The 22,500-nt window shown below is 32.1% G+C and overlaps 1 protein-coding gene across 1 annotated transcript in view; it reads right to left on the bottom strand.

Moving 5' to 3' along the window:
- Positions 1-16,243, bottom strand: part of LOC113367214 (protein shuttle craft-like) — a 127,719-nt gene extending 111,476 nt beyond the window's left edge. The window contains exons 1-3 of the mRNA XM_026608843.1: positions 15,656-16,243; positions 12,928-13,121; positions 9,049-9,185 (exon numbers count right to left, since the gene is read on the bottom strand). Coding sequence (XP_026464628.1) covers positions 9,049-9,185; positions 12,928-13,121; positions 15,656-16,243 — 919 coding nt within the window. The remainder of the gene's footprint in view (positions 1-9,048; positions 9,186-12,927; positions 13,122-15,655) is intronic.
- Positions 16,244-22,500: the final 6,257 nt, after the last annotated feature.

Raw genomic sequence — 22,500 nt, 5'->3', positions numbered from 1 at the left:
CGCACGGCACATAATTTTGCACTATTATATATACACTAACTTGTTTTTTTGTTTTTTTTTATTATTATTATTTTGTTGAACAGAGCATAGTAAAATATTTGTGAAATATATAATATATTTTGCACAGAGAACGTAGTTTATTTGACCGAGCCCGAGGCTGTAGTAACATGTGTTTAAAAATTATTTGAAGAGACCGTTTGAGGGAATAGTTGGCGGGTTTTTTACAATCAGTGTTTCGAAGTATGCGTGAGAGGCTAAGAATCAAAGTTCGGAATTATGCAGGTTAAGAGGAAACAAATTTGGAAATATTATTAAGTATCACCTGATAATTTTCACAGAGTAAGGAGGCATCATGGCGTTTATTAACACAAGATTTAGAAATGCTTATCAGACAAGATTCAGCAAATCTCCTCTGAATAATGTTCCGTTCGTGATAAAGTATACTAGCGTTATAAAAGTCAAAAGAATGTTTAAAATTTTTTATATGTTCTGTTATCATAGTTTGATTTTGTCGTGGGTTTTTAGAGTTATTATCTTGTTGTTTTAGTCGTTTTATTAAATTTTGTCCAGTTTCACCTATGTAAATGGAATCACAATCATTGCATTTTAATTTATAGACAATATTTGATGTGCGTTCTAAACTAGTGGGTGATTTGAGGTTGGAAAAAAGAGAGCTAAGGGTTAAGTCTATGTTACAAATTAATCTTAAGTCGACCTTGTGGAACAGTTTTTTCCAAATGGGAAAGAGTTCTTTAATAAACGGGAGACAAACATTACCAATAAAGTTATTGTCTTTGGAGATTTTGGTAGAAGAAGAAGAGGTATTATTGTTATTATTGAGAAATTTGAGTCTATTGTACGTGACAGAGTTTATGAGATTAGAAGGATAAGAGTTATTAATAAGTGTTGTGTGAATTAACGATAAATTAGCAGACCAAAATTGTTTGTCCGAGAGAAGTATGGCGTGGTCAACTAAATTAATTATAGTATCTATTTTCATGCTAGATGGGTGATAGGAATGAAAATTTAAGTACCTGCCCGACCAAGTAGGTTTTTGGTACCAATTTGTGATGATACGGTTATCTAAGGTTTTTATAATTTTGACGTCAAGAAAGCTGATGGAATTGTTCTGTTCTTTTTCGAAAGTGAAGAAGAGATGTTCATTGAAAGAGTTAAAATTGTGGAGTAAAAGTTCAAAGTTTTTAACCGGCACACAAGTAAAAATGTCATCTACGTACCTGTAATAGAATTGAAGGTCTAATTTGCAAGAATTAAACACTTTGGTTTCTAAATATTGTAAAGATAACTCAGCGAGTGCTGGAGATATAGAAGAACCCATAGGTGTGCCAAAAATTTGAAAATAGAAACGGTCGTTGAATTCAAAATATGTGTTAGAAATTATAAATTTTATTGACTCAAGAAACCAGTGTAATGAAATAGTTGTATGACATGAAATTTCATCCCATCTAGCTGTGATAGCGTCTAAAATTAATTGTAGTGGAACGTTAGTGAAGAGAGATACCATGTCTAGACTCACTAGTAAAGAATTATCAGGAAGTACAATATCACGGAGTTTATTAACCAATTCAAAGGAGTTTTTACAAAAAAGGGGGACTTAACAGTGACTGAAGAAAGTATGGTGTTGAGAAATTTGGAGAATTTTGAGAGCGGGGAGTTCAAGTCAGCAACGATTGGTCTGAAAGGTACGTTAAGTTTATGTATTTTGGGTAGTCCGTAAAGTTTGGGGTTATACGGATGTAGGTTTTTGAGGCTAGGCACAATTTCTAGAGAAATTTGATTTTTTGAGACTAAAACGCTGATGAATTTGTGAAAAGAACGGTTTATACGTTCTGTAGGATCTGAGATAACTGGGGAGTAAGTTTTTATGTCAGCAACTAGCGCGGAAACTTTTTCTAAATAAGATGATTTATTTAAAATCACTGTTATGTTCCCTTTGTCGGCTCTAGTGATTAGAATGTCGGGGTTATCTTTTAAGAAAATTTTACAGGCTTTAATATCTCTAAGAATATCTAAACAGTCGATTTTTTTTGAATTAAAAGATTTAATAAAGGAGAGAAAGTTTTTGCAGAAAATTGAACGGGTATTTGTTTTTATTTCAGGATCTTTTATGTTATAGAGACCTGATTCTAAACTGCTAAGCACTTTAATAAAATTTAGGTTGTGAGAGTTATTCGGGATTGCAAAATTTGGACCTAGAGCAAAGATGTAAAGAAGTCTCTCAGGAATCGTAACGTCCGAAAGATTTTTTAGCCATTTGTTGATGAGTGAGTCGCTTAAAGTTATTTTGGACGAATTAATTCTGGATTGTAAAAGTTTGTTGAATTTGTTAGTGTAAGAGTTTTTTGATTTGTTATAGACATGTTTATTACGAATAGATTCAAATTCCGTGAAACTTTCAAGAATCTCCGCTTCAACAGTATAAGCCAACCAAGAGTATGTTTTATTAATGGCAAGTTTCAAGTTATTGGTGTTGCGGATACAATTTTTAATTTCTAATGAGAGGAGATGTAAGCTTAAACGAGAGAACTTGTTATTGAGTGAAGTGCTCAAATGGTTGAATTTCGTAGTATTGAGACGGTAAAAATTTGGTATGATACCTTGTTTTCTGCATCTTATCAGGAAAATTTGTTTGTTAATGTTGGTAGATAATTTCAAATTTAATTTCGCGATTTGTTTAAATTCAGATAGGATGTACGATCCATAGCATTTTTTAATAAAAGAGTAAAAAGATGGATTATGGCGAAGGTCATTACAGGTGTTAAGACCGTGTTTAGGATTATTGGGTTTGGACTCTGTGGGTTTCATAATGTGAGAGAAAGGAGAGGATAAGGGGAACGAAAAACAAAAGCGAAATACAAAGATACGTTAAAAGAAAAAGACAAGTATAGTGTAAATATGTCAGCGCGTACAGAAAAATATAAAACAAAAAAAAAACGTTAAAAGAGAAATGGCAAAGATGGTGTAAAAATATCAGAGGGGTACAGAAATACAGAGGTTATATTAAAATGTAATTAATATATATATATATATATATATATATATAATATACACAAACGCATATAAATATATACAAAACCATATGCATATACACAATTATATGCATATATATACATACATAACCTTGAAAACACACACACACACACACAAATACACATAAAACTTGAAAATGAAATAAAAGTAAAAGCTTAATTATGTAGCACATAAAAGTACGACTATACATATATACAAAGAATACATGTATGTAAGTATATAAACCAAAATTAAGTAAAATAAAAGAACATAAAATGTTACAAAAAGAATGTGTCTTGAAAGCAAGCGTTGTGAAGTCCTGTTCTATATCATAGAAGAGTAGTAGTAAAAGTCCTGTTTCCAGCCCAGGATTTCATATGTTAGAGAAGTTAGTTTTGATGTTGAGAAATATGAGTAAGTTCTTCAAGGGCATACATCAAATAAAAGGCAAAGATTTAGAAGTTAATCTTTAATTTTTCCAAACGTTTCGACATAGTATTTTATGTCATCAGTGGATCTACAGAATGAATATTGAAAAATTAATATAAACTAGGGAAAAATTGACAGAAATTGGAAAAAGAACTATAGATATAAGTAATATAATTATAACAATAACAAATATACTTAACAGCTAGATAAACAAGAGAAATGAAAAGTAAAAAGAAATATATACAAACATACAAAAGCGTAATATATATACATAAATATACACACAAACAAACATGTATATATGATATACATGTACAAACACGTGCACATATACATATATACATACGAATAATACGTATATATAAACATATACATACGGACATGTACATATGTATATATACACATATATACATACATACACATACACATATACATATATACATACATGTACATATACATATATATACATATACACATACATATATATATATATACATATATACATATACATATACATGCAATACAGACACATACATATATATAGACAACGAAGCTAACTTACATAAATATGGTCTTACATCAGTAGCTAGCGCACGGCACATAATTTTGCACTATTATATATACACTAACTTGTTTTTTTTTTTTTTTTTTTTATTATTATTTTGTTGAACAGAGCATAGTAAAATATTTGTGAAATATATAATATATTTTGCACAGAGAACGTAGTTTATTTGACCGAGCCCGAGGCTGTAGTAACATGTGTTTAAAAATTATTTGAAGAGACCGTTTGAGGGAATAGTTGGCGAGTTTTTTTACAATCAGTGTTTCGAAGTATGCGTGAGAGGCTAAGAATCAAAGTTCGGGATCGGACCGCGTAAGGGTAGGTTTTTAGGTTCGGAATTATGCAGGTTAAGAGGAAACAAATTTGGAAATATTATTAAGTATCACCTGATAATTTTCACAGAGTAAGGAGGCATCATGGCGTTTATTAACACAAGATTTAGAAATGCTTATCAGACAAGATTCAGCAAATCTCCTCTGAATAATGTTCCGTTCGTGATAAAGTATACTAGCGTTATAAAAGTCAAAAGAATGTTTAAATTTTTTTATATGTTCTGTTATCATAGTTTGATTTTGTCGTGGGTTTTTAGAGTTATTATCATGTTGTTTTAGTCGTTTTATTAAATTTTGTCCAGTTTCACCTATGTAAATGGAATCACAATCATTGCATTTTAATTTATAGACAATATTTGATGTGCGTTCTAAACTAGTGGGTGATTTGAGGTTGGAAAAAAGAGAGCTAAGGGTTAGGTCTATGTTACAAATTAATCTTAAGTCGACCTTGTGGAACAGTTTTTTCCAAATGGGAAAGAGTTCTTTAATAAACGGGAGACAAACGGGAGACAAATAAACGGGAAACAAAATCGCTGAGAGTGCTCAAGGACATATCAAAAAGTGAATATCAAGGGTGCTTCGAAAATTGGAAAAAACGCTGGCATAAGTGTATTATATCTGGGGGGGACTACTTTGAAGGGGACCACATTAATGTAGACGAATAAATAAATATTTTTTTGAAAAAACGAAAATTCCGGGTACTTTTTGAACAGACCTCGTATATAAACATTTGTGCATGTCCGTATTTATATATTTATATATACGTATTAGTTGCATGTATATATGTATATGTGTACGTGTTTGTACATGTATATCATATATATGTTTGTTTGTGTGTATATTTATGTATATATATTACGCTCTTGTATGTTTATATATATATTTCTTTTTACTTTTCATTTCTCTTGTTTATCTATCTGTAAAGTATAATTGTTATTGTTATAATTTTATTACTTATATCTATAGTTCTTTTTCCAATTTCTGTCATTTTTTCCTAGTTTATATTAATTTTTCAATGTTCATTCTGTAGATCCACTGATGATGACATAAAATCCTATGTCGAAACGTTTAGAAAAAAATTAAAGATTAACTTTTAAATCTTTGCCTTTCTTTTTTTGTATGCCCTTGAAGAACTTACTCATATTTCTCAACATCAAAACTAACTTCTTTAACATATATATATATATATATATATATATATATATATATATATATAATATATATATATATATATGTATGTATATATGTGTGTATATATGTGTGAGCATGTATATATGTGTATATGTATATATGTATATGGTTGTATGTATATATATGTATATGTATGTGTATATATATATGTATATGTGTGTATATATGTACATATGTGTGTATACGTATATGTAGGGCATAAGTGCTCCATTTATTATTTATTAATTAAATCTTGAAATGAAACCGCAATTAATTGATGTAGACTCGATAATGTGAGTTTATTGATAACTCAATTAATAAAGGAACTGATATTAAATAAAATCGAATATCAATTTTGATCCCGACAATTTACCGATCATTTAAAAACGCGATACATAATTTTTCGATCGTAACAACCAGCTAGCTATCGCTTGCTAGATATGATATTCGATTCGCGTCAATCAACTGACATGTGTCAAGGACATTTTCATTCCGCCACATCACTCCCCTTCAAAAGAAAATGAAGTATCCGTAGTAAATAAATAAATTTAATTATTATAATTGAAGGAGACTTTTTTAGGATTAATTTTTCTTGGAGGATCCATCGTTGACTCCAAGTTATGTGGTTTAAATTCTTTTGGAGTGCTTAGTTGACTTTCATGTGGTATGACAAAAGCAGTTCTGAGAATACTTTGTGGACGGCAGGGCTTCACAAAATTATCTCGAGTATTGCAGTAAATTTGATAGCTGTTTAATGAAAATTTTTGAAGGTTCAGGGAGGTGTTACCATTCAATATAGTTTGCATTTTAACGTCCTTGCTCTGCTCTTACGAAATTTCCTCTGCGGTTAACTTTGAAGGCATTTGAATGGCATTGATCCTGGACAAGGCATCAGCAACCACGTTCTGATCACCCTTCACATATATAATGTCAGTGGAAAACTGTGATATGTATTCTAGCTACCGTCGCTGACGATCTGATGCTTTTTCTAATTTCTGTTGAAAGGCATGTGTGATTGGCTTGTGGTCTGTCTTGATTACAAAGTGCCTTCCTTCTAGCAGATATTCAAAATACTTTAAGGCCGCGAAGATGGCTAGTAGCTCGCGATCATAAGTTGAATATCGCTGTTCAGTAGATGTGAGCATGGCACCCCATAGGAATAGAAACCTATAGGGTGCCATGCACTATTTTCTTCTTGTTCCAGAGTTGCTCCAATGGCTGTTGCAGATGCGTCGGTTACTAAGCAGATTTTTGTTGAAACAGCTGGATAGTGGAGTAATGCAGCGTTTGCAAGTGCTTTCTTTATGTCATCAAAAGCCTTAAGAGATTCTGGGTTCCAAAAAATTGGAGTTTTGTCTTTCTTCACAGCACTTCGTAATTGTTTAAGGGTGATTGTATACTTGCTGCCTTGGGTATTGACTTACGATAATAATTTGCCATGCCCAAAAATCTTCGGAGTTCAATAACTGTCGAAGGTTTTGGATAATTAATTATTTTCTCTACTCGGTCTGGTGAAGGAGAATATCCTGCTGCACTCAGCTTGTAACCGAGGAAGTTTACTTCATCTTTTCCAAAGGCGCATTTTTCTAAGTTGATTGTGAATGAATATTCCTGTAGCCTCTCAAAAACCATTTGAAGATGACGACGGTGCTCATTCATATCAGTCGACATTACCAGGATGTCGTCTATATAAATAAAAACAAAATTAAAATCTTGGAAGATATGATTGATAAACTTCTGGAATGTCTGGGCGGCGTTTTTGAGACCAAATGACATACGTAGATACTCGAAGAGTCCCCATGGTGTGATAATTGCAGTCTTTTTAATATCTTCTTCATGCATGTGTACTTGGTGGTAAGCTTTTTCCAAGTCTATTGTAGAAAATACTGCTTTCTGATGAAGATTATTAAAAACATCTTGTATTAAAGGTGTAGGATACCTGTCAGATGATGTTCAATTACGTTTAATAGGATGTTTTACGCGAATATTATTTATTTATGATAAATTTGTAGTAAGTAGTTTTGTTTGTAGTTTTATTTATATACAAAAACGTTAGTAAACGGGCCGCAAGTGTTACTAGAGACTCAAAATATAAACTTTTTTGATATGTTAATATGAAAATTAATATGAAAACTTTTTGGCATATTTTTCTCAAACACGGTGCTCTGAAAGATCTCATTTGTATAATTATATACTCATTGGTATTTATAAAACATTTTCTTGGTTATATTATTTTTTATTAATCTTATTTAAATTCAGAACCTAAATTTGGTATCGATTTAAATGGACATTTTGTCGAATAACATTTTTCCAATTATAATTTCGCAGAATAGATATTAATATATGAAGGTCCGGGATTAAAAAGGTCCACCACCGATGTGCCAAAAATCAGTAAAGTTAAGCATTGTTTAACAATAATATTTGAAAGTAGAGGAAAAAAGATGTATAGCCAGCTACAAACTTGATTTGAAAACGATAATCTTTGAAATGGGGGAGATAAACGGTAATCTTTGAAAATCCATAATAAAAGTATTTTCTTCCGTTGGTAGTTTTAGCATTAGTTAAAAATGTAATTATTTTGTTAAATACCTTTAAAATTATAATAAGGCTTTAAACCTTTTGCCACCTGCCTGTTACAAGTTACCCCGCATATAGGATAAAAAGGTCTAGATAACAAATTTTTGGATGACATCAAAAAAGCACATTTCTACAATGATGAAGTAGAAGTCAGTTTACTGAACGTAGTCAGATAATTGTTCGTTTGATATGTCTTATTTGTTGTGATATAATTGTTATGGTCTTCACAATATAGTTTATATTTGCTCAAAGTCAAATTGGACCTTTGTGCCTCGCCCTGCTCTACATATATACTTTTTATTAAATTTACTTTAATTCATCGAATGTAACTTGAAACTTTTCAAAAAGCAGATCAAAGAAGAAATACTTAATTCATTTTTCATCTCTCCTCGCAAAAATTTAAAAATTTTGTATAAGCTCAGTAGTATTATTTACAATTATACACAAAATCCAGAATCCACAAAGAATCTGAAAAACTTGAAACGTAATTAATAAGCCGAAAGACCAAAAAAGACTCGGATTGGATTATACGATGTTTTCTATAGAAAGTGTATAAAACTTGCAGTTTGATTGTATTGACAAAATATAGACAAGCTAATGGGGTTTATTGTTTTTATAATACCTAATTGTATACAGCATTCAAACAACACATCCTTATGCACTTAAAGTATTAATATTTTTGATTCTCTAGAAATGGTTTAGAATATACCCTATTTAGCAAAACAACGTTTGCCGGGTCAGCTAGTATATATATATATATTTGACAATTTTATATATTGGAAACTGCGCTTAAAAATCCTATGAACATATACATGTAATATTCATTAAATTAGTGTAGTTTGAATGTCTATTAATATTTTGTCTTAAGTTAAACCCGTGTTAAATTTTCAAAATAAACGTTGACTAAATGTAAAAAATGCGCTCAATTTATAATAATTGTATTCACACCTTGTAAAATTAGATCTTCACATTTCTTACATTCCTCTTCATGACACAAATCCTGACAGTGATGTAGTTGGCAATTCAGTAGCTTCTCACAAAGTTTATCACAGAGGAAAGTTCCTGTTTGCTTGCACTGAACGACACTGAAAACATAAATATTTTAAATCGCACCATCGATAATTACATTTTTAACTTCCCGAAGGAGAAGTTTATGTTTTCTGAATTTTCTTTCTTATGAATGAGACCAAATTTGAAAAAAAGTATGTGTGTGTGTGTGTGTGTGTGTGAACAGATTTTTTGCCGTAAATCGACGTTTTCTCGAAAACGGCTGGGCCGATTTCAAAAATTTAAAAGCCATTCGATGTATCTCGACGAGGACTATCGTTTGTGGGACGATCGGCCGAGACGTTTCTTTATAAATAGCAGAAAAGTGAAAAAAATTTCGTGCACGTTTTAGCCCGCAATTCTGAACCGATTATGAAAATTCAAAAGCCGTTCGAAAGGTATTGATTGGGAATCGTGCTGATTAGTTTTTGGTAAAGATCGGACTGGCCGTTTTCTTGTAATAAAGTGTTAAAAAAAATTTCGACAATTTTTATTATTATTTTTTTGACGGTAGATACTATAGTCTTCTAGATCATACTAAAATATTACGGCCCTACGACAATTGGTTTAACTTTAAAAATTCGTCAAAATTTGCAAAAATTGGTATAGTTTTTTTGGCATTTGGCATTTTGGCATTTGTCAACATTAGACCTTTCATCGACGTTTTCTCAAAAACGCCTGAACCGATTTCAGAAATTTAAAAGTCATTTGATGTATTTCGATGAGGACATCGTTTGTGCGACGATCTGCCAAGCCGTTTCTTTGTAATTTGAAATAAAGTGTTAAACATTTCGTCCACATTTAAGCTCATCCTATCGAACCGATTTTAAAAAATCAAAAACTGTTCGAAAGTTATTAGTTGAGAATGAAACTGATTAGTTTTAGATGAAAATCTACCGAGCCGTTTTCTTGTAATTAACTGTTGAAAAAAAAATTAAGCCGATTTTTATCGAACTTTTTTTGGCGATATATATCATGGTCTTATAGAACTTACTGAAATATCACGGCCTTACGACAAGTAGTTTAATTTTAAAAATTCGTCAAAGGTTGAGAAAATGAGTAGTTTTGTTGACGTTTGTTAAAATTAAAATTAGATGATTTACTTGGTATAACGATAGATTACTTGGTCTTAATGAACATACTAAACCATTAACGTCTTACGAAAACTGGTTCAATTATAAAAATTATTGGTTTGTGAAAATTTGCTTTTAGAAAATACTCCGAGTTAACGTGTTCGTTCGTTTTCAATTATGTGTAATAAATCCACTCGGAATACTTATCATGACTCATAAATTAATTTATTTTTTATTGATTAAGTCGATTAATCACACATATCTGGAAGTTCATGTAACTTGCCTCAAGGCTAAATACCAAACCAACTAGTTAACTTCCCGTAGTTAGGTAAGTTATAGTAATCGCAAAAAAATCGAAAATGAACATTTTTATAACTCTTTATGGTTTCTGAATATTTTGGCATACCTTAGAGAAAATGGATGTATGTATATATGTGTGTGTGTGTGCGTGTACGGATACAAATTTTCGTCGACGATTTCGGGAACACCGATGAATCTATTTGAATAATTCAAAATTCGATTCGTATTGATAAGGAGACGTGCTGATTAATCTTTGACGAAGGTAGGTGTACCCGTTTCGAAGATACGGAGCAAAAAATACAAAAAATGGCAGGTCTGAGAGAACAAATCGGCCGATTTCGATCATTCAAATAACATTGGAATCGTATTGATGTGGAGGCGTACTGATTAGTTTTTCGTATAGCCAGGTCCAGCCGTTTCGAAGATACAGAGCAAAAAGTGCAGAAATTTCGATTAGATCCTAGACATCCGCTCATAGCGTTGTGCGTGAGCATGTCGATATAGCTGAGTTGGTTGGCGCGTCAGTACAATTTTCGTTCGCGTTAGTAGATAAGAAAGTCAAAACTGATCGGGTTCTAATCCCATGTCTGTAATTTTTTTTAATACTTTTTATGTTTGTATAGTTGATACTACTGGAACTATTTAAAATTGTTAACTCAGAGCAAATATTTCGAAAAATTGATGCATTTGAAATAAAATATGTTCATTCTAACAATAAATCCGCTTAATTAGATTTTGTTTACATATATATATATATATATATATATATATATATATATATATATATATATATATAAACATATATGAACAACGTCGTCTAATCTAATAAGTTTTCTCATTTTGTCTACAAAGAACAAATAATGAAAATTCTAGTTTTTATAAAATTTATTCATAGACATTTTTGTTGACTGATTATTTTTATTCTTCGAATGTTTAATTACGGTACGGAAAGTTCCAATATACCTTAAGGCACGATGCCATACACCCCACTAGTTCACATTATAAAACTATCCATCCTTGTATATACGAGTATATTTAACTTCCCGAAGGAGAAGTTTATGTTTTCATAAAAAAAATCTGATTCGCTAATTTTATGTTTTCTCGACATTTCAAGCCATTCTGAATCGAATGAGACCAAATTTGAAAAAAGTAAATCGACGTTTTCTCAAAAACGGCTGGACCCATTTCAAAAATTTAAAAGCCATTCGATGTATCTCCATGAAGACTATTGATTGTCAGTTTTATGCGACGATCGGCCAAGCCGTTTCTTTATAAATAGCAGAAAAATAAATAAAAATTCGTCCACGTTTTAGCCCGCAATTCTGATTATTCAAAAACCGTTCGAAAGATATTGGTTGGGAATCGTGGTGATTAGTTTTTGGTAAAGATCGGCCGGGCCGTTTTCTTGTAAAGAAGTGTTAAAAAAAAATTTTTATGATTTTTTTTTTGACCGTAGATATCATAGTCTCATAGATCATACTAAAATATTACGGCCCTGCGACAAGTCGTTTGATTTTAAAAATTCGTCAAAGTTTGCAAAAATTAGTATCGTTTTTTTTTGGCATTTGTCAAAATTAGACCTTTGATCGACGTTTTCTCAAAAACGCCTGAACCCATTTCAGACTTTTTTTTTATTTTCATCTAAACTACAACTGCCTGAGAAGGCATTCAGTAATTGTTGTGATTAGTTATTAAATAAGTTTTTAAAATACTACCCATTGGTAGTATTTCAAGTTAGTATAATAAATATAAAACTGTGACAATAATTGCAAGCAGATAATAAATATAAATATGTGAGAATAATTACAAGCACTAAACTAAATATATAACTATACTAAGTCTAATGGATCTAATCTTCTTAGTCTCTTGACAGTGTTCGCAGAAAGTAGGTCCTTTGCTAGTTCATTTGGATGGTTCTCCAATCTTATATTTCGCAGCAAATCTACTAATTTCTTCCGCTATTGTTTGTATGTTGCAGTCCTGATGAACAAGCCAATTAGGTACATACCTGGGAGCCTCCAGTATTTTTTTGAGGATCTTGTTTTGAGCTCTCTGTAAGATGTTTATATTAGATCGACTGGCACTACCCCAGAGTGAAATGCGGTAAGTCCAGATTGGTTATAAGACGACTTTGTATACAAGAAGCTTATTGTAAGTGGATAGTTTGGACTTCGGACCCAACAGCCAGTAAAGTTTTTTAAAATTCTCTTCAAGCTGGAAACGTTTTTTCATTATATGATTTTTCCACGTAAGCCTTCTGTCCAAGTGAAACCCCAGGTATTTTACATGTTCAACCTGAGGTAGCTGAACCCCATTGATAGAGACGGGCGGACATGTTTCCATTCTTAACGCGAAGGTGATGTGTGATGATTTTCGATTGTTAATTTCAAGTCATCAAAATTTGTGCCACATTTCTACTAAATTTAAATGCTGTTGCAGGGCGTTAGACGCAGCTGTAGGGCATTCGTGTTTCGATAGAATGCAGATAACATCTGCAAAAGTGGCGATGTTGGTGTCAGCTATGGTAGGCATGTCTGAGGTAAATAATAAAAATAATGTGGGACCCAAAACGCTTCCCTGTGGTACGCCTGAGTTTATTTGCTTCAAAGGAGAGTTGCAATGTGATATATTAATAAAAAACTGTCGGTTCACCAGGTATGATTGTAGTAGTTGGTATAAATTAGCTGGAAGGTTTGTTTTTATCTTGTAGAGGAGACCGGTGTGCCACACCTTATCAAAAGTCTATGAGACATCTAGAAATGCGGCTGAGCAATTTTTTTTTTTCTTGTAAAGATGAGTTAATTTCCTGGACTACTCTGTGAGTTTGTTCGATTGTTGAGTGGAGTTTCCTAAAGCCAAATTGATATTGCGGAATTGTGTTCTTGTTACTCAAAATTGCATGAATCTTCTTAAGCAGTAATTTTTCAAAAATTTTAGACAAGATTGGTAGTAAGCTAATTGGCCTGTAGGATTCCATCAGAGTGGGATCTTTGCCAGGTTTTGGTATTAGAATTATTTTTGCAATTTTTCAGGAACACGGAAATACTTTTAGTCTGATAATGGAGTTGAACAGAATGGTTAAAAATCTCAAGGTTTTTTGTGGGAGTTGCTTCAGCACATGTATCGTGATTTGATCATGCCCAGGGGCTTTGCCTGATTTTGACTTCGTTATTTCAAGTTCTACTTCAGAAAGAGCGGGTGTCTGAACGGTCGTTGTATGTTGAAGAATCTTTTAGATAATTTTGAATAAACTCTTCTTCTTGGGTACTGCATTGCTGTGGCAGAGGGTAAAAAATTTGTTCGAAAAAGTTTCCTGTTCATTTCTGACCCATGTGTTGTTTCCTTCTTTAATAGCTGGAACAGGAATAATTGGTTGTTTAAAATTTTTGGTGACTTTCCAGAGTGAGTAGTTTGTGTCTGAAGTAGCTGATAGATTTTTTAGTTTAGTTTCAAAGATCTTATTGTTGTGTTCTCGAAGAAAGGTTTTGAGCTCTTTGCAAGCTTTGTTTAATTTTGATTTGTCCATCGGTGATCTTGTGAGTTGCCATTGTTTCCGAAGTCTTCTTTTAATAGCCACTTTTTCTATTATTTGTATTGGATAATCAATGTTGTAATTATTGTTCGGCGTGGGAGTTGAAATTAGGGCAGATCATTGAAGAGATGTGGTTTGCAGGTCTACAGCAGCGTTGAGGTCACTCTCGGATTTTAATGGTATGTTGCAATTTAGATTGTTGTCTAAGTGCTCTCTAAATTTCTTCCAGCATGTAAACTTAGTAGTCAAGTATTTATTTAGATTGTTGATGGGTTTATGATTGAGTATATTTAAGAAAACGGGAGAGTGGTCGGAGTTTAAGTCCAGATATATGGAAGATGTCAGCGAATTTCTTGGAAAACCTCTGGTAATGTAGAAATCCAGCAAATCTGGTATTCTTTGGTGATCAGATGGCCAGTAGGTTGGCTCGCCAGTAGATATGGGTAGTAGACTAAGTTATGCAACCGTATTGTACAGTTATCGTCCTCTGGGGTTTATGAGCCTTGATCCCCAGTACGTGTGCTTGGAGTTGAAGTCGCCTCCAACAATTAATGTGTTGCCCAGCGCGTTAAAAAATGACTCAAATTGGCTTTTCAGGATTGTGTGTCTGGGGGGGCAATAGATTAATGATATAGTTATAAATTTATGAAAAAACTGTACGGCACGGATATGTTTGTAGCCTGCAGAAAGTGTGCACAAAAAGGTTCCATGATGTGGTGTTTTATATTTGATTTTATTATTATTGCTGTCCCTCCGTGAGCTTTATCGTCGGGTTGATTTGTATTATAGATGGAGTATTGAGGTATCGTTATATAACTTCTGCTTGTGAAGTGTGTCTCTGAAATGAGAAGTATGTCTATGTTGTGTTGTATAATGAAATGTTTAACTTCTTGTGAGTGCTGTATTAAACCATTGGCGTTCCATGTGCAAATTTTTAAATATGTGTCCATTATTTGTTATTGGGAAGAACGGTTGTCAGTAGTTTGAGCATGATGCCTATTTGATCTACTAAGGTCTTTATCATAGATTTTAATTCATGCATGTCATTTTGATAACTTACATTTGTTTGATTGATGTTTGTAGATGATTCATGTTCTTGAGGATTTTGATGATTATTTGCGTTTTGTTCGTTGTTAACTATTTGAGAAAAGGAAACATTTGGCCGTATTAGTGAGTGTCTGCTACTTGTAGTAGGTTGTTGTGAGATTTCTTTTGTCCTTAGTGGTGGGAATCGCCGATGTTTTTCTGCTTGATATATTGGGCACCCTTTATAATTAGCTGGATGGTTTGAATCGCACAATGCACATCTTACGTTACTGTTTATTCGGTCCCTCCATGAGCAATCTGAAGTGAGATGATTACCGGCACATTTTACGCAACGTGGATCTTTTGTACAATAGTTTCTTGTATGTCCTAGACATTGGCACCTGCTGCATAAAGGAACTTCTCGAGGATGGCGCATGGGTTCGATTATAACTTTTGTTTTATATAAAAATTCAGTTGTGTATATTTTTTGATTATTTTTGTCTTGCTGCAGTTCAACCACGAATATGTTTAGCGGAAGTTTAGTAGTACGCTGTCTTAGGTTGTAAATACGTATGACCTTATGCCCAAGATCTGAGATTTCTTTTGACAAGATTTCGATGACTGTACTATGGTGAAGATTTTTGATTACAATTTTAAATGCCCTTTTTGTTTTTTCCTGGTATGAGTGAAGTTGAGTACCTTTGTCTTTCAATAATTTGAGGACAGTATTGTATGTGTGGGGATCCTTGGTATTAATTTGAACTTCCTTCAAACCAACGGTCTTGTATGAATACAGTTTCTGAACATTATTTTCTAGCAATTCTATTAGAGGTTTTATATCATTGACCACATGTACAAAAATCGGTGGCGGAGTTACTACTTTTTCCACTGGAGGCGCTGAAGTTGAAGGCTGTTCGTACATTTTGTCGTTTTCCGGAGCTACCGATTGTAATGCATTATAATAGTTATTGGTTGGTATCGGATCTAACCAATAATTTTTTGTGGTTGCCTTTTTTGTGATATTAGCGGTTTGTACAGGTTCATTTTTCTGTCTTTTTTTACTCATGGCCAGTTTCCACTCTTGATATTGCGCGTTGAATCGCATGTCTCTGCAAGTTACTGGATATGGTTTGTGCGATTGCGAATTATTGTCACTTGGAAGCATTTCGATATCTTCTGACGTTTGCGAGGAAGTTCGCTGTTGATTCATTTGTGGTAGAATATGCTTTTCGACAAATTCTGCGTTAGTTGTAGAATCATCTTATAGAATTTGTTGTGATTCAGTGATGAAATTTTCAGAAATATTATTCATGATTTAAGGCTTTGAAAAATTAACTTGTCGAATGACACTTATTTAACACGATGAAAATAATAATTATAAATGTCACTGTGTTTATAAACAACGCCATGTCCCCCGCAATGGGGACACGTGATTGGCGGTATAAACTACGCAATGCGGGCACTGTCGCAGGTACTGACACAGGTAGAAACACTATTGTTTACAGTTTTATTTATTATGTAAATGACTGGTATCGGCTGAGCGATGTGAACCGTTCGAAGTCTGAACGAAGACTGAATTTCAGAAATTTAAAAGCCATTTGATGTATTTCAATGAGGACTATCGTTCGTCAGCTTTGTGCGACGATCTGCCAAGCCGTTTCTTTGTAATTTAGAAAAAAGGGTTAAACCTGTCGTCCACATTTAAGCTCATACTACCGAATAGATTTAAAAAAATCAAAAACTGTTCGAAAGATAATAGTTGGGAATGATACTGATTAGTTTTAGGCAAAAATCTACCAAACCGTTTTCGCGTGATTAACTATTGAAAAAAAAAAAATTAAGCCGATTTTTATGGAACTTTTTTTGGCGATATATATCATGGTCTTATAGATCTTATTGAAATATTACGGCCTTACAAGTAGTTTAATTTTAAAAATTCATCAAAATTTGAGAAAATGAGTAGTTTTTTGACGTTTGTTAAAAGTAAAATTAGACGATTTACTTGGTATAACGATAGAGTACTTGGTCTCAATGAACATACTAAATCATTAAAGTCATACGGAAACTGTTGTTGATTGTTGAAAATTTGCTTTAAGAAAATACTCCGAGTTAACGTGTTCGATCATTTTCAATTATGTGTAATAAATCCACTCAGAATACTTTTAATCACTCATAAGTTAATTTATTTTTTATTGATTAAGTCGATTATTTATACATTTCGGGAAGTTCATGTAACTTGCCTTAAGGCAAAATACCAATACCAACTAGTTCAATATATATATATATATATATATATATATATAATATATATATATATATATATATATATATATATATATGTATATATCATATATATTTTATATTTTTTAACTTCCCGTAGGGTAAGTTATTGTAATGGGCCTAAAGTCGGAATTGAAAATTTTTACATTTCTCGACGTTTTGAAGGTTTCTGAACATTTTGGCATACTTCAGAAAAAATGGATGTGTGTTTGTGTTTGTGTGTGTGTGTGTGTGTGTGTGTATGTATGTATGGATACAAATTTTCGCCCACGTTTTCGGGCGTACGGATCAACCGATTTGAATGGTTTAAAAAAACATTCGATTCCTATTGATAAGGAGATGTGCTGATTAGTTTTTGGCAAAGGCAGGTCCAGTTACGGAGATAAGGAGCAAAAAGTGCAGAAAATAGAAATCGAGTTTTTGAGAGAACGGAGCATCCGAGTTGAATGATCTAAAAAACATTCAATTAGTAATGATTGGGAGAAGGGGTTATTAGTTTTCCGCAAAGGTAGGCCCAGCCATTTCGGAGATACAGAGCTAAATGAAGAGAACTAAGCGTCCCATTCAATTGATTCAAAGAACTTTCTGCTTGTCTTAACAAAATAATTGATTTTGAAAAAAAAAATTTGTTTCATTCTTTTTTTTTTTTTTTTTTAATTTTTTGTGTATCGAAAATAATTCAGATTTGATTTTTAATTCTGACTACAGTTCTAATATACTTTAAACAAATAATTTCAACTCTGCAATTCAGTTTATATAATTCTTATAAATATTAGACAATGTTACAATATTTATAATAATCTATTTGAAAACATTCAATATTCCTCGAACATTTCGTTACGGTACGGGGAGTACCAGCAATTTGCCTTAAGGCACGATGCCACCCACCCCACTAGTTAGTTTTTTGTATATCGAAAATATTTCAGATTTCATTTTATTATTTTATATTAGACAATGATACAATATTTATAATAATCTATTTGAAAACATTCAGTATTCAACGGGAAGTTCTAGCAATTTGCCTTAAGGCACGATGCCATAATTGCCTCAAGACAGAATTCCACTTACAGCTAGTTTATATTTATATTTTTAACTTCCCGTAGGGTAAGTTATTGTAATGGGCCGAAAATCGGAATTAAAAATTTTTACATTTCTCGACGTTTTGAAGGTTTCTGAACGTTTTGGCATACCTCAGAAAAAATGGATGTGTGTGTGTGTGTATGTATGTATGGATACAAATTTCCAGTCACGTTTTAGGGCGCACGGATCAACCGATTTGAATGGTTCAAAAAGCATTCGATTCCTATTGATAGGGAAAAGAGCTGATTAGTTTTTGGCAAAGGCAGGTCCAGCCGTTTCGGAGATACGGAGCAAAGAGTGCAGAAAATAGAAATCGAATTTTTGAGAGAACGGAGTATCCGATTTGAATGATCTAAAAAACATTCAATTAGTAATGCTTGGGAGAAGTGTTTATTAGTTTTTTTTTTTTGTAGTTTTTTGTATATCGAAAATATTTCAGATTTTATTTTTAATTCTGACTATAGTTCTAATATACTTTACAAACAATTACTAGTAATTATTATATATTATAAAAGTAATAATACTTTTCAACTCTGCAATTCAGTTTATATAATTTTTATAAATATTAGACAATGTTACAATATTTATAATAATCTATTTGAAAACATTCAGTATTCCTCGAACATTTCGTTACGGTACGGGAAGTTCCAGCAATTTGCCTTAAGGCACGATGCCATAATTGCCTCAAGACAGAATTCCACTTACAGCTAGTTTATATTTATATTTATATTTATATTACGGATACAGGATTAAATTTAATAATTACAGAAAATAAGCTATCTTAATTGAATTAATTACAGTAAAATACAACTATCAAACAATTTTAATATATTAAGTCAAAATAATATACATTTTTTTCAAATATTTCTGTATTTATTCACACATTTAGTACGGTGTCAAGCATTGTAAGAGAAAGTTGGTATTTTAGTCATAAAAATTAAATATAATTTAAACTGTTCACGATACTTGAGACGATTTTTGTAAGATAAGTATTATGCTTTTTTAAAAGCAATCGGCTTAATACTTATAAGTTAACATATATCTTGTTCTATCTGTCAAAATTTTAAAGGTGAACGTGCCTTTATGCATGCTTCTCTTCCCAAACCCCGGGTTGGGGTTGATATTGAGAAGGAAGTAAGCACCCATTAGAGAGTTTTTCTTTTTTCAAAATTGTAAAGTCTTTTTATATATCATTTTAATAAACTTTAAATTATGACAAACGGTTCAAAATCTACGCATATCACTTTCACGCTGCGTACTGGTATATGCCCTACAATTAAGTTAAATGGACAGGAAATCCCAGTAAAAGATAGCGTAAAATATCTCGGAATACACCTAGACACAAAATTGAACTGGAGAGTTCACATTAACAAGAAAAAACAGCAGATTGATGAACTATTCAAAAAACATTACTGGCTATTGAATAAACGTTCCGAACTATCGACGAATAACAAACTAATTATTTATAAATGTATTTTTAAACCAGTGTGGTCTTATGAGATTCAACTATGGGGCACCGCCAAAAAAACCAATCTACAGATTATCCAGCGAGTGCAGTCATAAGCCAGGCACTGAACGCACCTAGGTACGTTCCCAACTGGTTGATTCACCAGGACAGCAACATAATGACAGTAAACGAAGAAATTCAACAAAAAACAAACAACTACAAAAAAAGAATAGACGAACACCCAAATTACTTGGCAAACAAAGTATACTCAGAAGCGCGCCCAACAAAGCTAAAACGAAAAATTCCAAATTATCTTATAAATTTGTAAATTATTATTATTATTATTATTATTATCATTATTATTATTTTTATTATTATTAATTATTATTATTAATTATTATTATTAATTATTATTATTATTATTATCTTACTATTTCTATTATTGTTATTTTGTTATATTTTATTATTTTTCTAGTATTATTTTATTATTCAGAAATATTTATATTATTTATTAATTTTATTTTTATTATTATTAACTTCCCGTAGGGTAAGTTATTGTAATGGGCCGAAAATCGGAATTGAAAATTTTTACATTTCTCGAAGTTTTGAAGGTTTCTGAACATTTTGGCATACCTCAGAAAAAATGGATGTGTGTGTGTGTGTGTGTGTGTATGTATGTATGGATACAAATTTCCAGTCACGTTTTCGGGCGCACGAATCAACCGATTTGAATGGTTCAAAAAACATTCGATTCCTATCGATAGGGAAAAGAGCTGATTAGTTTTTGGCAAAGGCAGGTCCAGCCGTTTCGGGGATACGGAGCAAAGAGTGCCAGAAAATAGAATCGACTTTTTGAGAGAACGGAGTATCCGATTTGAATGATCTAAAAAACATTCAATTAGTAATGATTGGGAGAAGTGTTTATTAGTTTTGGCAAAGGTAGGCCCAGCCATTTCGAAGATACGGAGGGTAAATATGTAAAAAATGGCAGTTTTTGAGAGAACTAAGCGTCCGATTTGAATGATTCAAAGAACTTTCTGCTTGTCTTACAAAAATTATTGATTTTGGAAAAATTAATTTTTTTGTTTCATTTTTTTTTTAATTTTTTGTATATCGAAAATAATTCAGATTTTATTTTAATTCTGACTTTAGTTCTAATATACTTTAAACAAATAATTTCAACTTTGCAATTCAGTATATAATACTTATATAAATATTAGACAATGTTACAATATTTATAATAATTTATTTGAAAACATTCAGTATTCCTCGAACATTTCGTTACGGTAGGAGAAGTTCCAGCAATTTGCCTTAAGGCACGATGCCACCCACCCCACTAGTTTGCTTATATTTTATATCAAATCATATTACGGATATTATTTTCATGTAAATTTTATTCTTTGCACTTTTATTTATTTAAATTTATTTTATTATTTATCAATATTATGTTAATAATAGCAGTTAATAATTATTGAAATTAAAAAAAAAAAACTAGTGGGGTGGGTGGCATCGTGCCTTAAGGCAAATTGCTGGAACTTCCCGTACCGTAACGAAATGTTCGAGGAATACTGAATGTTTTCAAATAGATTATTATTAATATTGTAACATTGTCTAATATTTATTATATAAATTATAATTAAGAATTAAGAATTAAATAAACTGAATTGCAAAGTTGAAATTATTTGTTTCAACAAAAAACTAAAAAAAAAAAAAAAAAAAAAAAGATGGAACAAAATTTTTTTTTCCAAAATCAATTATTTTGTTAAGACAAGCAGAAAGTTTTTTGAATCATTCAAATCGGACGCTTAGTTCTCTCAAAAACTGCCATTTTTTACATATTTAGCTCCGTATCTTCGAAATGGCTGGGCCTGCTTTTGCCAAAAACTAATAAACACTTCTCCCAATCATTACTAATTGAATGTTTTTTAGATCATTCAAATCGGATACTCCGTTCTCTCAAAAATTCGATTTCTATTTTCCGCACTCTTTGCTCCGTATCTCCGAAACGGCTGGACCTGCCTTTGCCAAAAACTAATCAGCTCTTTTCTCTATCAATAGGAATCGAATGTTTTTTGAACCATTCAAATCGGTTGATCCGTGCGCCCTAAAACGTGACTGGAAATTTGTATCCACACATACATACACACACACACATACACACACACACACACACACATCCATTTTTTCTGAGGTATGCCAAAATGTTCAGAAACCTTCAAAACGTCGAGAAATGTAAAAATTTTCAATTCCGATTTTCGGCCCATTACAATAACTTACCCTACGGGAAGTTAAAAATTAATAAACTTTAAAATCTGTACGAAAAATCCTTCAGGGAGCAGAACAATTCCCGGGCAGGGGCCCGGGAAAAAACTCAAGATGTCGGCAAGATATCAAAAGATGGAAGTGCAGATAAGCACTGCACTAACAAATAAATATTATGCGCTCTCGAACCGTACAGACATTGATACCAATAGGGAGAGTGAGTGATAGAGGAGCCATCTACCCCAGGCGTCCAAACCGTGCCACCCAAGAGCATCACCACGAAAGAGGCAAAAATCCCGCCAATAATCATCGAAGATCAAATCGATTTAAAAACAATTAAATATCTACAAGAA

This window comes from Ctenocephalides felis, unplaced genomic scaffold, assembly GCF_003426905.1.
Source record: "Ctenocephalides felis isolate EL2017-DRISC unplaced genomic scaffold, ASM342690v1 CF-g0.4_SCAFFOLD_01170, whole genome shotgun sequence".
Lineage (NCBI taxonomy): Eukaryota > Metazoa > Arthropoda > Insecta > Siphonaptera > Pulicidae > Ctenocephalides > Ctenocephalides felis.
The sequence above is the reverse complement of the archived record's forward strand: the minus strand, read 5'-3'. Positions and strand labels throughout refer to the sequence as shown.